The sequence below is a fragment of the Podarcis liolepis genome, assembly GCF_965112155.1.
Source record: "Podarcis liolepis genome assembly, chromosome: 1".
Lineage (NCBI taxonomy): Eukaryota > Metazoa > Chordata > Lepidosauria > Squamata > Lacertidae > Podarcis > Podarcis liolepis.
In genome coordinates this window covers 14,891,012-14,907,470 of record NC_139554.1, presented here as the reverse complement: position 1 = coordinate 14,907,470, position 16,459 = coordinate 14,891,012, and the positions used below count along the sequence as shown (strand labels likewise).

The 16,459-nt window shown below is 41.0% G+C and overlaps 1 protein-coding gene across 8 annotated transcripts in view; it reads left to right on the top strand.

Annotated features, from left to right (window-relative positions):
- Positions 1-4,224: 4,224 nt before the first annotated feature.
- Positions 4,225-16,459, top strand: part of MARK3 (microtubule affinity regulating kinase 3) — a 70,022-nt gene continuing 57,787 nt past the window's right edge. For 4 of the 8 annotated variants that reach the window (XM_083517947.1, XM_083517941.1, XM_083517943.1 and 1 more), the window contains exon 1: positions 4,226-5,298. In XM_083517947.1, coding sequence (XP_083374073.1) covers positions 5,236-5,298 — 63 coding nt within the window. In that variant the 5' untranslated portion in view covers positions 4,226-5,235. Of the gene's footprint in view, positions 5,299-16,459 lie in introns of all 8 variants that reach the window. The other 4 variants (XM_083517944.1, XM_083517946.1, XM_083517945.1 and 1 more) reach the window with 3 other exon arrangements.

The following is a 16,459-nucleotide window of genomic DNA, read 5'->3' as shown; positions in this document are numbered from 1 at the left end:
AAGCCTTATACCAAGTCAAACCATTGGCTCATTTTGCCCAATATGGGCCACACTGGCTGGGAATGGCTTTCCAGGGTTTCAGGTGGGCATCTCTCCCGGTCCTAGCCTTACCTGAGACCGAACCTGTGACCTTCTGTACCCAATATAGATGCTCTACCACTGAGCTACAGCCGTTCTAAGATGAGACCAGCTGCATTGTCCCCCATTTAGTCCAGCATTTCTGATAATTGCCCTATAGATACCTCCAGGAAGCCCAGTCGCTGCAGCTAAAGGCAACTGACCACTGCCACTGCTGACCTCCAGCAGCTCATACTTGTGGCTGAACCCACCATGGTCAAACAGCCTTATTGTGTGTTAATTTGTCTAATCCTCTCTTAAAGCCACCTAGGCTGGTACACATCACCATAGCTTGTGGCAGTGAATTCTATAAAGGAATTGTGCATGATGTGAAATCCTTACTTTTTTGTTCTAAATCTACTGCCAACAGATTTTTTGAGATGATCCCTGAGGTATAGTATTATGTCAGAGGAAGGAATATTCTATTCACTTCGTCCACACCATGCAGAAATTTAAATATCTCTATCATGCCCACCTCCACTATTGATTTGTTAATCATATAATATGACTTTTGCTTTAGTTGTGATGCTTAGCTTATTTTTTTGCTGTCGCTTTGTCAACAGTGTTCTATGGATTGTAGTTGTTTTACTGATGATCTGTTAATTATGATTTACGCTGTATTTGTGATGTTCTATCATGTTATTGTTATTTATTGTTTGCAAGCCGCTTTGGGATTCATTTGAATGAAAAGCAGCACAGAAATACAATGAAGCAAATCAAATCAAATCCTGCAAATAGTGCCATGGTGGGGCAGTAAGCTGCTTTAATGATTATTAAACCATCTAAATCAGTATTGCCTTCACCAGTCTTCCCTAACTTGGCATTCTTCAGATGTTTTGGACTACACATCCCATCAGGCTACACAGGTATGGCTGGCTGAGGCTAATAGGACATGTAGTCCACAGCCAGTGGAGGGCACCAGGTTGGGGAAGAGTAGTGCACACCGACTTGCAGTGACTCTCCAGAATTTCAGACAAGAGGCTCTCTCAGACCTTAAATCCTAACCTTCATGTTCCCGCTTCCCTAAGCAGTAGGAACTTCCAAGGACAGCCTTTCCCCAAGTAAATTTCATTATGATAAAAAAAAAATAGTGGAGGAGCACTCACCCATCTGATAGACACATAGTGCTAGTGTTTATCAAAAAGAACATATTACTGAAGCCCAGTTCTCCCACGTTGTTGCTTTCTTGCCAGGTAACTGAAAAATGCAGTATTATTTCTCATTCACTAGCTACCTTCCAGCTGATAAATTGCTCCTTTAAAGCCCACCTCAAGCAGGTGGGGTGGCTCAATAGCTCATAGCCCTGAAAGGCTTTCTTCATTAAGGAAGATGCTCACATAGCAAACTGTACAAAAACCATGACATAGTGTTTTGGAAAATTCAGACAGGATGCTTTCAAAAAATACTTCCATGGTGTGTTAAGACAAATGCCAATATCAGCTTTGCAACTGTCAAGGTTAAATGAAAGGGGGAAGTGAAAGAACACTCAAGTTCCCTAAGGGCTAATTCAAAGACCACTTTTAGCAGGTATTTCAGTTCCTAGAATCACTCACATATTTGCATAGTGGCATGTGTGTGTGTGTCTTTGTGTCTTTATATACCACATTTATATATACATGCAGGACCTTCTTGCCCGTGGACATATCTGTAGACTTCATAGAATTGTAGAGATGAAAGAGACCCCAAGGCTCATCTAGCCCAACCCCCTACAATTCAGGAACCACAGCTAAAAAAATCACTAGAAGGTGGCCATCCAAACTCTGTTTAAAAACTTCCAGTGAAGAAGAGTCCACCAGCTTCTAGGTGGTCAGAAACTTCTTCCTTATGTTTGGTTGGAATCTCCTGTCTTGTAATTTGAACCCATTGGTTCAGGTACTACTCTCTGGAGCAGCGGAAAAACAATCTTGCTCTGTATTTCATGTGACATCCAAGTCATTTATATAAATATTGAACACCACTGGTTCGGGAGGTGCCACAGCTTCTTCGACATCAGCCAGCTTCTTACCATAGCTGTCAACTTTCAGATTTGAAAATAAGGGACCAGCAGCCTCAAAAATAAGGGATCAGCAACCTCAGCTTTTCCGGGGACAGTCTACGGGATATCTAACAATCCGGGATAGCAGCGGGAAGCAGCGGGAAACAGCGCTGGAATAAGGGAATTTCCTGCAAAAAAAAGGGGAAGGTTGACAGCTATGCTTCTTACACATTGGAACATAAGAGAATCTGCCTTGCACCAGGTCAGACCATTAGTCTATCTAGCTCAGTATTGCCTACACTGACTGGCAGCAGCTCTCCAGGATTTCACACAGGGGTTCCTCCCAGCCTCTACCTGGAGATACCACTGGGGACTGAACCTTTTGCATGCCAGGCAGAAGCTCTGCTCCAGACCACAAAAGCTTTTGCCAGAATAAATCTGATTTAGGGAATTTGGTTTTGAGGTGCCACAAGCAAGCCTTTCTTTTTCTTGACTGCGACAACCCCACACTTTAAGCATGCCCTACTCTGAGAGGAAATGGATTTCTTTTATTATTATCATCAATATGTATGACTACTGCTGGGAGGTATAATATATTATTAGCTGTGTGTGAAAGGAGGGCAGACTCTTCACTATTATTGCCATCTATTAAATTTCCATTCTGAGGATCACAGGGCGGTTCAAATATGAAAATACAAAAATAGATGCTCTTCCTCAGCAGCCTATCAGAAACATTTCCCTATAACCAGGCCTTTGGCTGATTATCATTCTGTGGCCCTTTAAATGTGTTTGTCAGAGGAGGGTTATGGGTTTGTTTTTATTTTCTTATGTATTTTGTGTTCTCATTTTGTATTTTTATGTTGTCATCTGTGTTGTGGTCTTCGGATGGAAGGTGGTATACAAATTTAATAAATAATAATAATAATGTTCTGAGGTGCTTACCCAGCTTCCATCCCTTTGATCTTCGGATGACGGGTGGTATGCACGTTTAATAAATAAGATTATTAATAATCTTGTGAGGTGATAACCCAGCCTCCAGTCCTATCTTTGATTAATAATAATAATCTTCTGAGGCAAGAACAGATCCTCCAAGTGTCCCTATTTTCCAGGGATGTCCCTGATTTACAGAAGCCGTCCTGGTTTCTGATTTGACCCCAGAATATCCTGCTTTTCCTTAGGATGTCCCTATTTTCTCCCTGTTGGATAAATGTTGGAGGGTATGGAGTTATCTGACCCGCAAGCTGTATGAAGGCAATCCTGTATAGGGAAGTTTTTGGTTTTTTAATGCTTAATGTTTTAGTATGTTTTTAATATGTTGGAAGCTGCTCAGATGTGTGAGGTATAAATAGTCAAATTATGCTTATGGAATGGGATGTCCCTATTTTCAACAGAGAAAAGTTGGGAGTGTATCTAATAATAATATAATAACAATCTTCTGAGGCACCACACCAACCCAGCTTCCAGCCTTCTGATCTTTGGATGGAGGGTGGCACACAAATTTAATAAATAATAATCTTCTGAGGCACTAACCCAGCTTCCAGCCCTGTGATCTTTGAATAAATCGTGGTATACAAATCTAATAAATAATAATATTAATAATCCTCTGAGGCGATAACTCTGCTTCCACCCCTGTAATCTTCGGATAAACAGTGGTATACAATTTTAATACATAATAATATTAATAATCTTCTGAGGCGCTAACTCCACTTCCACCCCTGTGATCTTCGGATAAACAGTGGTATACAATTTTAATAAATAATAATATTAACAATCTTCTGAGGCGATAACCCAGCTTCCAGGATAAAAAGTGGTATACAATTTTAAACAACAACAACAACAACAACAACAACAACAACAATAATAATAATAATATATTCTGAGGCGAGAATACCCCTCCCCCCACCTCACGGCGCCCCCCCCCCGCGAGAAAGCCAGAGCGCGCGCCCAAATCAAAGCTCCTCCCCCTCCCTTCCTTCCAGGGGACCTTAGCAACAAGGGAGGAGGGGAGGGCTGGGAAACGCAGCACGCGCGCCTGCGCCTGCGCCCTCTTCCACAGTCTCCCTGCCTCTCTCCCCGCAGCCCCAGCATTAGGAGCCGCGGCCTCTCTCCGTGCAGGGGGTGGTCTCTTCCGGTTCACGCCGGAGCAGAGGAAGCCGGGCGGCCATCTTGGATCATCCGGGAGCGGCGGCGCTGCTGCTGCTGCTGTTGCTTGTGGCTGAAGCGGGCTGGGTGGTGGGGAGGAAGGAGGAAGCCCGCTCGGTGGCGGTGGAGGTGGCGGCGGGTCTCCTCCGCGCTCGGTGTTGTCGGAGAAGGGAAGGCTCGGCGCCAGACCCCTCAGGCTGAGGAAGGAGGGCCCGCTCTTGTTAGCATAGCGGCGGCAGGAGGAACCGGGACTTTCTCTGGAGGAGGAGGAGGAGGAGTCGGGGCGGGGGGCGAAAGGCATGAGCGCCGAGGGCCGGTGAAGCGGGTCTTGGGGTCCTTTGAGGCGGACAGAAGCCTCCTCTGGGCAGCTCTGAGAGGGGGTTCATCTTCCCCGACTCCGGTTTATCCCCCCCTGTCTCACTTGGACTCCGTCTCTGCAGCGCCCCGAAACACCCCCCGCCCTTGCTCGCCCGCAGCCCCGTCCCCCCCCCTCCTCAGAAGCGGCTCTGGTCTCTCCTTGTCTCCCTCCCTGCCCCCCCTAACCCAGGCACACACTTCTCTTTCTCCCCCACCCCTCTTTTTTGTGCTCCGTGAGAATCCCCGTCTTCTTTAATCCGCCGCCGCCGCCGCCTTCGAAGGATCCTAATCTGGTCTGTAGGATGATCCCTGAAGACTCCCGGGAGGATACAATGCTCCATTCTCAGACTGGAATATAGATGAGAAACGGGGGTCGTGGTGGAGAAGGGGGAAGCAAACCGGATTTCCCTCCCCACACTCCCCTTCTTTTCCCACCCACCCCCACCCTTGATGGTGGTGCTTCTTAACCACTATCATGCAGTAAAAATGCGATTTTTTTTGTAAATATATATATATACATATACATATACATATATATATATATATATATTCGGAGGGGGGGAGGGTGTTAGGATTTTCTATATCTGTATACACCATACGTTAGCTGGATTTTGCCATTGCAAACGGTGCTTCAGTGCAAGTGGATGAAAATGTCCACTAGAACTCCGCTGCCCACAGTGAATGAACTGCCCACCGTGAATGAAAACGTGAGTGTACTTCAGGATTGTCCATTGTTGTAATTAGAATTTTATAGTAAGCTGAATGCCTTTTTTTAATGCCTGGTGTTAAATTTCACAGTATGCAGCACAGTATATTTTGCCTCCATCTTAAAAGATGTATCATGACATGGGTTATTAAATAGTGGGTGGAAATGGGCTGTTATCTATGAAAATACGGATGTTTGAAGTTCGGATGAAATTGATAATAGGGGGTCAAATTGTGATAATTGAAATCCTTTCAGAGGACATCTTGACATCACCTAGGGCATCCATTGCTCTACTGTTATGACATTCATTGTCTGGCAGCTGGACATCTGGTGACAGATGTTGTACAGGTTGTTGTGAAGAATGTTATCAGTAGGGAAGCTCTTATCAAGGCCTGTCTTCAATAACCTTCTCTTTAAACTTGGGATCCCTCTCACTTCTACTTCTCTTTCTAAGTCCCTCACACTTTAGTCTTATGTCTTTAGAATGTAACATAATCAGAACAAATGTTCTTGGGCATAATATATGCTAATCATTACAAGTGGATCATGTATAAACTTAGAATGGTAAAAAATGGTTCTTTTCCTCTGACAAAGATTGGATTGAGTGACCTAGATAACATATATTTCAAATCTGATTTGTATATCTCATAAGTGACCGAGTAAGCCCTTGTGTTGGCAGTCACTTAGGTGATTTTAAAAGACCCCCCTCCTTTTGATCTAGATGTTATATTTACCTTCATATATAGCATTTGAGGTTGGTTGCATAAATGCTAAAGAAAACTGAATTTTCAAATGAAATATGTGAATTGAGAGGTATTTATGCTGTATTACAATAAAGGTTTGGACGTTTGGTGTCTCTGGAATTTGGAGAGAAAAAGTTGAATATTTTCTTTAACTTTTGGAACACCAGGTTTGCTATCAATATGATTCCAAATGCAAATTCCTTCTGTCAAAGCAATTGGCAGCATGTCCATTGATACAGGACTGAAGACACAAGTGACAAATCTGTGTGTGCTGCTTATCAGATAGCCAGTTTTACTGTAAACTTAAGAATCTCTGATAGGCTTCAAGAAAGAAGGCATTTTATTTGTCTCATTTATGAATTGCCTCCCACAAAAGATCCCAAAGCAGTTAAACAATTAAAAATATATCAAAACAATTTCAAGTTCAGTACACCTATCTAGATGGGAATAAAAATCTCCATTTAAAGGAAACAGGTTTGACTGTGGTCAAGAAGGTTAAATACCTAGGGGTTTATTTAACATCTAAGAATCAGAATTTGTATAAGGACAACTATGAAAAATGCTGGTCAGAAATTAAAAAAGACTTAGAAATATGGTCAAATTTGAAACTGTCAATGTTAGGCCGAATTGCAGTAATTAAAATGAATGTATTGCCTAGAATGTTATTTTTGTTTCAGACCTTGCAGATTATTGATAAGATGGAATGTTTTAAGAGGTGGCACAAAGATATCTCGAAATTTGTCTGGCAGGGCAAAAAGCCCCGAATTAAATTTAAAATATTGACAGACGTTAAGGAAAGAGGGGGTTTTGCCCTGCCGGACCTAAAATTGTACTATGAGGCAGCAGCTTTTTGCTGGCTCAAAGAATGGATGCTCCTCGAGAACACGGACATCTTGGATCTGGAAGGTTTCAATAACACTTTTGGTTGGCATGCATATCTTTGGTATGGTAAAGTTAACAGTGCCTTTAAAAATCACATTGTCAGAAAAGCATTGTTTAATGTTTGGATAAGATATAAAGATCTATTGGAAAACAAAACCCCTAGATGGGTGTCGCCAGTGGAGGCTAAAGCAGTGAAGAAACTCAATATGGAGGTCGGATGGCCGAAGTATTGGGAAATTTTAGAACAGGATGGAGATAAGTTTAAACTACAAAGTCAGGAGAAATTGAAGTATAAAGTAGAAAATTGGTTCCAATACCGCCAAATAATGGAATTTTTTAAACAGGACAGGAAAGTCGGTTTCCAGGTGGAAAAATCAAAATTAGAAACTGAACTGTTAGAACCCAACACTAAGAATTTATCTAGAATGTACAACTTGTTGTTGAAATGGAATACACAGGATGAAACAGTTAAATCGGCAATGATTAAGTGGGCTCAGGATGTTGGACACAATATTATGTCAGCTGACTGGGAATGGTTATGGAACACCGGTATAAAATTTACGGCATGTAATGCCTTAAAGGAAAACATTATGAAAATGGTATACAGGTGGTACATGACCCCAGTCAAGCTGGCAAAAATCTATCATTTGCCCGATAACAAATGTTGGAAGTGTAAAGAGACTGAAGGTACCTTTTATCACCTTTGGTGGACATGCCCGAAGATTAAGGCCTTCTGGGAAACGATCTATAATGAAATGAAAAAGGTACTTAAATGTACCTTTCCTAAAAAACCAGAGGCCTTTCTCTTGGGCATTGTCGGCCAACTGGTGACAAAGAAAGATAGAGCTTTTTTCATGTATGCCACAACAGCAGCAAGAATACTCATCGCAAAGTATTGGAAGACACAAGATTTACCCACTTTGGAAGAATGGCAGATGAAAGTGATGGACTATATGACACTGGCCGAGATGACAGGCAGAATCCGTGATCAACGTAAAGAGACGGTGGAAGAAGAATGGAGAAAATTTAAAAGCTACCTTAAGGACTACTATAAACTTAATGAATGCTAAAATGTCGTGGTTTTCAGAGACAAAGGGGTACAGGGATACAAGGTTAGACTATAAAAGAGGACTAAGATGATTGAGATTGGAAAGTAACAATTGGGAGTTGCTAGTTGAACTACGGACATTGGGATGCAGAGAGGGGGGGTATGGGGAAGTCCAAGAAAAGAGGTTTATGAAAATATGTTTGAAACTATACGTGTATGTTTGTCATTTTTAATGTTTGTTTGTTTTTCTTAAAAATGTTGTAAAACCAATAAAAATTTTATAAAAAAAAAAAAAAAAAAATCTCCATTTAAAAGGCTTGTTGGAAAAGGAAGATCTTCAATAGGCTCCATCCACTGTTGAGAAAAATATACTTAGATGCATATTTTTGGTTGTATGTGTGTTAGCTGGCCTATTCATTGTGATTGACTGAGGATACTTGCAACAAGCTTAGATACAGAGGTGGAAAATATGCTTAGCGGAACAATTGTTGCATTGTCAAGTCTCTGGATTTATTGACATAGTAGATAAAACTTCTCTATTCTTTGTTTACTTTAATTTACAGATTATAAAAAGAACTAAAGACTATATTCAGCCAGAGTTAATTAAGTAATTCAATTATAGAATCTTTGTGGACTTCATTCCAGGCCTCCAGAGTTGTCTTTCAGGGAAAATTGTCCTGTGTTGGACACTTCTGTAGTTCATTGTCAGTCTTGAGGTTTATTCAGTAGGTTTGATCCCTTAACTCTTTTACTAACTGGATCACTCTAGTATCAGCAAGTTCATCAGGCTTAGAAGTATTTGGTGGGAAACTGTCTTAATACCATTTTCCAGTGTGTATATTCAAGTTCTAGATTAGATAAATTCTTAAACTTATTGTGGATAGCCCATTTGTTAAAAATATAAAATTAAAGCAGTATGCTGTTAGATTTTTTGCTTAGTTGCATTGCCTCTTTGATCATGTCCCAGCTTGCAAACTAAGCTGAATTGGGTTGGTTGGTTTCGGAGGATGCATGTGGGTAGTAGTGAGTTTTAAAGTATCATTTATATTGAGGTCACTTGACCATGCAAGTACTAGTTTGCAGGAGGATCCTTAGCGTTAGATTACACAGCTCAGTGCTTCCTGGTTGCATTTTAAATTTGATAATTTAAATTTTACACCTGTAATTTCTTCAGGTTGAAAGAGTCTTCCATTACAAGTGTGGTGACAGTGCTTAGTGGGGGAACAGGTAGGTCATTGGTTCTCAAAGGATGTGGTGCACCACACTGGTGTGGCAGGATAGGATAGGAAGTGTGGCAGGAAGATTCAGTGACAATCATGAGTGATTCATGTTCTAATGTAGCTGCATTGTTTTATACATTCTGGATCTTCCATCATCATATTATAACAGTGTTTATCAAGCTTGAGTCCTCAGCTGTTGTTGGGCTATCACTCCCATCATCCCTGATCACTGGTCCTGCTAGTAAGGGATGATGGTAGTTGCAGTCCCAGGACCCAGGTTTCAGAAACACTGCATTATAAAGTAGTTGTGCACTTTGTTATTAATCAAGCACTGATAGGAGTTGTGTCTTCTTTTATCTCCAATGTATTTTTTACCAATAAAAAATTAGGTGTGGCATGAGCAAATTTTCATTCTGAAAGTGTGTCCTAAAGAAAGAAAGAATGAAAACGGGGGCTTAGGACTGCCTGCTCTCCTATATGTTTACCCCCCACCAATCTTTGAGGTCAGGTAGGACAACAGAGCTGTACTTGCTGATGGTGTGTTATGTAGCAACATGTGAGAAGGTGTCTTTTATAGTAGCACTCTGATGGTGGAAAGCCCTCGTCTTGCAGATTTGGGTCGTAAGTATTAGACACCATGTAAATACATTTTTAATTACTCAGGCATTTGTTTTGTTGACTGCAAGAGATTTTTGTTGCTCCCAAAGTGCTATAACAGAATTTGATCTATTTTTGTGCTTTACTTTTTTCTGTTGCTTTGTTTTCGTATGTCCTTTACTCTAGGATTGATTTTAATGAAGAACAGATTATAAGCCACCTAAATAAATTATGAAATTGCTCTTTGGTTTAGTCATGCGACTGCCATCTGAATTTCTTTATACTAAATTTTTAAAGCTTATTTCTGTTACCTGGGAGGGATGTAATTGAGCCAATGCTGAACTTTCCAAGGTAGCAATCTACAACATTTATTGGCAAAGACAGATAATGTTTACTACAGTTTCGTATTAGTTTCTAGAAAAATGCTGAATGAGCATTGTTCTTGCCTGTGCTTGAAGTTGAACTATATTTAATTTTGAAGACATATCCTACAAGTCAGTGCAGAAGCCCATTTTTCTTTTGTAAAACCATTAGGCACAATGACATGCTCCAAAATCAATTTAAGCTTTACAAATATATATGAATGTCCAAAGACAGCCTTTGTGCTCTGAACTCAGATAGCTGATTCTGAATCTCATCTTGATTCTTGAATTCTGACATTTATGGCTACTTCATGTGAACTTAAGCCTTCAGTTTCTGCTTAGAGTTTATCTAGCTCTGATGTTGGGAACATTTGGCCCTCCAAATGTTGCTGAATGATAACTCCCATAAGCCCCAGCAAATATTAGCAGTAGCCAGAGATGATGGGACTTATGGTTCAGCAACAACTGGAGGCCCAAAGGTTCCCCACATCTGATACAGTTGCAGCTCTGAGATGTTGTGTGCTCCACTGTTAACGCTTCTTCACATACCAGCAACAGCCTGTCCCACATGTCCCGTCCTGTCAGAGACTGTAGCCTCTTGGGAATGTTCACACTTGGAGCTGGTTCACACATCATATTATCCCATAGTTGCATGCTGATGCATGCTGCTCAGAAGTCCCTGAGTTGCCCTTCTCCTGCTTCTTCTACCATGCTAGGGAGGCAACACCCCAGAGGCTAGCTTTGTTATGTGTGAACTAGCACTTGTAGTTTGCTTCTGTTGAAGGATTGAGAGGCCAACTTTTGTCCTTGGTTTAATGTAATCTTTGAGCCAGGCCTTCCTACAAGCAGTAGCTTTGAGACAAGGAAATGGGCATCTTCATGGTTTTAACACATGATGTAGTGCATGGGTGTATGTAACTTGTGTGAAGTGATTATTGAGTTTTGTAGGTTAGATAATGTTAGAGTGTTAGAAACTCAGATATATAATCTAATCACCAAATGGCACCTTAAACCTGGTTTATAATCATCGCCACAATGGAATCTCTAGGTACATCCCCCCCCCCTGTGAAGTTTGTTGTTGTTGTTCCTCATTTCATTTTTATATCACTCTATATTTTAAAGAACAAATCTCAAAACAGTTTACAACACATTCAAACATAAAATAAAACAATCCAAAATAAAACAAGTTCAAGCTTCAAGGAAAATATTTCAGATCCTTTCTAGGTGCTTTCCCCAGTCACCAACCTGGCATCCAGAGATCTCTGTGTGGTCGCTATTGGACCTGCACCAGTCGCAAAATGTGCATGGTACCTAGCTAATTTCTGACACTTTTTGCAAGACTGGCTTTATTTAATGCTGAAAATTAACGCTCAGTGGCATTTGAAGCTGTCTTTACACTACTTCTCCAGCAGAAAATTGGATTACTTTAATTTAAAAAATAATAATAATATTGAGGTAGTTCAGGAGTGGCTCTGAAAGCTGACTTGGAAAGCATTGTTCTAAGGGGGAGGAACTCCTAATGCTTTCTGTTTGAATTGCATTTTTCTGGGTGCTATTTATTTAGTAACACAGGAAACAGCCATAGCAAGTCAGACCACTGGTCTATGTAGCTCAGAAGAATCTCTGCTTCCTGGTAGTGTCTCTCTAGGATTTCAAGTGGGGTCCTCTCTCAGCATTACTCAGAGATGCCAGGGATTGATCTTGGGAACTTCTTCACACAAAGCAGATTCTTTACCCAGAGCTACAGTCCATCCTTTGTTTGTATTTCTAGACTACCCATCATCCCATAGGAAGTACTATCAAGGTTCCTGGAAGATATTACACATTTTGTTCAGTCATTTTGAAGGCATATTTATGGTGTGAAATGAAACCCATTTTCTGTACGGTCCGCCTGTACAGTGGCCTTGAGGATGTCATAGTGAATTCTGCTATAATAGCTGATCAATGAAAAGATACTGCATTGCCTTTGCTAATAGGTCTGTTTATATAGCCTGTTCCGTTCTGTAGTAACACTTTTTACATCAGCAGTGGGCATTGCTATGAAGTCTGGTCCACATATCTGCTGCTGGGCTGTGCATCGCTACTGTTTTCACAGTATGGTCTTACACATTTTTATGTGGAGGTAAATTCCACTGTGTTCATTATTCCCTGGTTAGTTTGCACAGTATTGTGCCATCAGTCAGAGACATATACAGTGGTACCCCGCAAGACGAACGCCTCGCAAGACGGAAAACCCGCTAGACGAAAGGGTTTTCCGTTTTGGAGGCGCTTCGCAAAACGAATTTCCCTATGGGCTTGCTTCACAAGACGACAGCCCATAGGGAAATCTCCGGGACAGCGGGGAAGCGCAGCACGTCTTCCCCACTGTCCTCGGACCTCCTCCCGCCGCCCGGCTTCGGAACGAATCTCCGATGCTGGGCGGGGAGGGAACGCCTCCTCCCGCCGCCCGGCATCGGAACGAATCTCCGATGCCAGGCAGGGGGAGAACGCCTCCTCCCGCCGCCCGGCATCGGAATGAATCTCCGATGCCGGGCGGGGGGAGTACGCCTCCTCCCGTCGCCCAGCTTCGGATGGCTTTTCTGAAGACTTGGGGTGGGAGGAGGGTTTTCCTTCCCACCGCCAACATTCAGAATGCTGTTCTGAATGTTGGCGGTGGGGAGGAAAAACCCTCCTCCCACGCAAGCCCCGGGAACAGAGGGAAAGCGCTGTGCGCCTTCCCCTCTGTTCCCGTACCTGTCCTGAAGGCTTGCGGTGGGGAGAAAAGCCCTTCTCCGCACCGCCAGCCTGGCAAGCGGTTTCCCTAGGAACGCATTAATTGATTTTCAATGCATTCCTATGGGAAACCGTGCTTCGCAAGACGAAAAACTCGCAAGAAGAAAAAACTTGCGGAACCAATTAATTTCGTCTTGCGAGGCACCACTGTACCTGGAAGTGCACTGTGGAATCAGAGATTGTGGCCATTCTTATCTTACAAAATATGCATACTTTGATAATCTGAATATGGATCTGCACATTTTAGATCACTTGGTATGTATATCCTTGGTTATTTCAAGGCAACGGAATAATTGAGGTGGTATTATGTATCCCTCTTAGATTTGGAGTTTGACCTTTACGATACTGAACTCCCAAAGCTCCTATTATAGCTAGCCTTGGGGATCAAATCTGTAAGTGAACTTTTTGGCCAAAAATTGACTATTTAAAAATAGCACGACACTGAATCACAGGATAAAAAACTGAACAGGGGCTTTCCAACATCAATCTCAGATCTTTGACCATTGGGTGTCCTTCTGGCTTCATACATAATTACTAACAATAGCTATATGGGAATCGGACTTAGTATGCAGTTTTATTGATGATTCAGGCTTGACTACATCTTGCTCTTCAGCTGCTATATTTACACTTCAGTGCTGAGGTCAGTAAAAACTTCTTTTGATCAGTGAACAAAGTCAGTGTGACTTGGATGATATAGTAAATCTCAGATGCATGCTACAGATTCTTCCTTTTCTTAAAAACAGAATCCATTCTGAATGTTCCTGCACTACAATAAAGCTGTTGTGCTATTGCTGGATAATTCCTTATTCTGGATGTGTCACTTCTTTCTAGTCCACCCCACCCCCCACACACTTTATGCACCTTTATCTTTTTATTTTGTGATTAAATCTAATGCCACCTTCATATAGGCACCCATATATTTGGGGTTATGCTGTTGCATGGCTCTAGCATTAAATTTGTGTCTTCCATAACTAATAGCAGCTAGGTTGTACTCATTATTAATAACATCACATTAATACAGCATTCTTGTGGCCCAAACTAATGATTACTTCTGCTTACGTAACTAAGCAGGAGCTGAGAAAATAATAGTGCAAGTGAGAGGCTGAATTTTGGCATTTTAATAGTCCTTGGCCTTAAAGGCCTTAAACTCTTTTGGCTGCCAGGCTGTTCCCATTTCTAGCTCCTTGGCATGACGATGCCCGGCTTTGTCAGTCTTCCCCAGTCTGCAGGTTGGATGCAGATGGGATTCTATATTTAGAGTATGTGTGCTTGCCTTTGACCTACACGGTTAAACTGTATGTGAAATGCAGTTACACTGACACATGAAAATGTTACAGTAAGAAGAACTCTGTTGATCACATATGCTGGTGATCCAGTGAGTCATGTAGGCCTTGACAGAGCAATATTGTTAGCTTTCTATTGGCTACTTAATGCACTACTGTCCTTGAATTATGCCCTTCTTGTAGGTTTAATAATTTCGCACTAGTTGCCTTTGAAGGCTTGATTTGTTAGGGTGTACTTTTTAATGTGGAGGAAAAATTGGGATATGTTTTAAGGTGGTCATGGTATTGCTTGTAAAGATTATACTTTGTCTGCTGTCAACTTTTAAAACTGATTATTATTTGGCAGGTATACCTGGCCAATCAGTTTAACAGTCTTAGGAGCTGTATGATTGGGAAGGAGAAGAAGCTAGTAGCCAAGAGAACATAAAGGATTGCCTTTGCACAATGAAATATTTTATCATTTAAATTGGAGTGTGACTTTTGGTTACAATCTTCTGGCTGTCCTGTTGTCTAGCTCTTATACAAAATCGACCTTGCATTCAGTTCCCATTGAAGTAGAGCACAGTTGCTCAAGGTGTTTAACTGCAAAATATGTTCCCTTGAATCTATTTTTAGGGACTGGTTTGTTTACAAAAGAACACTTGCCCCATCCCCAGGATTTAACACCATATGAAAGTGATTTTGTATAAAATAATGGAAATTGTAAAATAATTTAATGTGTGTAAAAGAGCAAAGGCTGCACAGATTCTCTATTAGTAAAAGTTTTCACTGTGATACATGATTATGGTAGACATGTTGCACTTGATGTCTAATATATTCATAACAAACCAAGTGCTTTGTGGATTCTGTGTTAATTCACTTGCAGAAGTCCCACATGGTTAAAATAACCTTGCAGAAAATGAGCATGTGAAAATGAGTATAGGAACAGAAATATAAATTTGGGCAAAGCCACAGTCCACAGAAGGCCACAAGTTCTTTACTTACAAAATCTTTACAAAATGCTTTATCCATAAGTTTTTGCTGACCTCTTAAAAACTATCCACAGCCTTCCCCAAACCTTTTGGAGGAACCTTGCATAGACTGAAATCAGTGTTCAGAATTAGCCAGGCGCCAGGCACATTTTGCGACTGGCACAGGTCCAATTGCAACCATATGGAAATGGATGCTGGGTTGGCGACTGGGGAAAGCATGATGTCACTTAGAGAAGGATCTGAAATATTTTCCTTGAAGCTTGAATTTGTTTTGTTCTGCATTGTTGTATTTGATGTTTTAATGTGTTGTCGTCCACTTTGAGATTTGTTCTTTAAAATATAAAGCGGTATAGAAAATAATAATAATAATAATAATAATAATAATAATAATAATAATAATAATAATAATAATAATGTAGTCCATTACAAAAACAAACAAACAAATGAAAACAGTGCCTAGACATTCCATTGTGGAGACTGTAACCCAGGTTTAAGGCACCATTTGGCAATTAGATTATATATCTAATATATATATAGAGAGAGAGAGAGAGAGTGTGTGTGTGTGTGTGTCCCCTTGAATTCAGTACATCTTGCTTCTGTCTGCACTAGCCATAGGCTGAGCTGCTCTAAATTCATAGAAGCCAAGAGGATGAGTTGGGGACTTCAAGGGTAAGTGGATGAAATAAGATAGAGGGTGAGGCTGAGTGTCAAGGCCTTAAGGACAAAAGGCAGCCTGAAAGAATATCAAAGCTGTAACAGTACTACTGAGATTGAATTTTTCTATACAGTATAGCAAAGACCCTGTTCAAGGACAGTTTGTATCATTTTATGAACTTGTTCTACTATCCCAGCATCACTGTGTATTCATGATATGAAGTGAAAATAGGTTTCCTTTAGCTGTTCTATAACTAGCTACATTAGGAAACAGAATTCTAAAAAAGGTTGGGATTTCAAATACATTTGTAATTTTGCAAGTTTTTAAAAAATAGTTTTGGCAAGAATGTAACAGATTACACCTAATTGTATTTGGTGCACCCGAGAGTGATTATTTGCATTCTTTGTTGCCCAGCAAATTCTAAATAGCAACTGTTGAAACTAGGAAGAGTTGAACAATTTGCACTCTGAAGTAGGTTTTCTTTTCTTTAAGTGAAGAAAATGCATTTAAAACATTAGGGTTTGTTGAACATAAGAAAATAGTTCTGTAACTATTGTTGAATATAGTTGACAGTTCTCAGTTATGTGTACACTTCCATTCACACTCCAAACACTATGGAGCACTGTGTT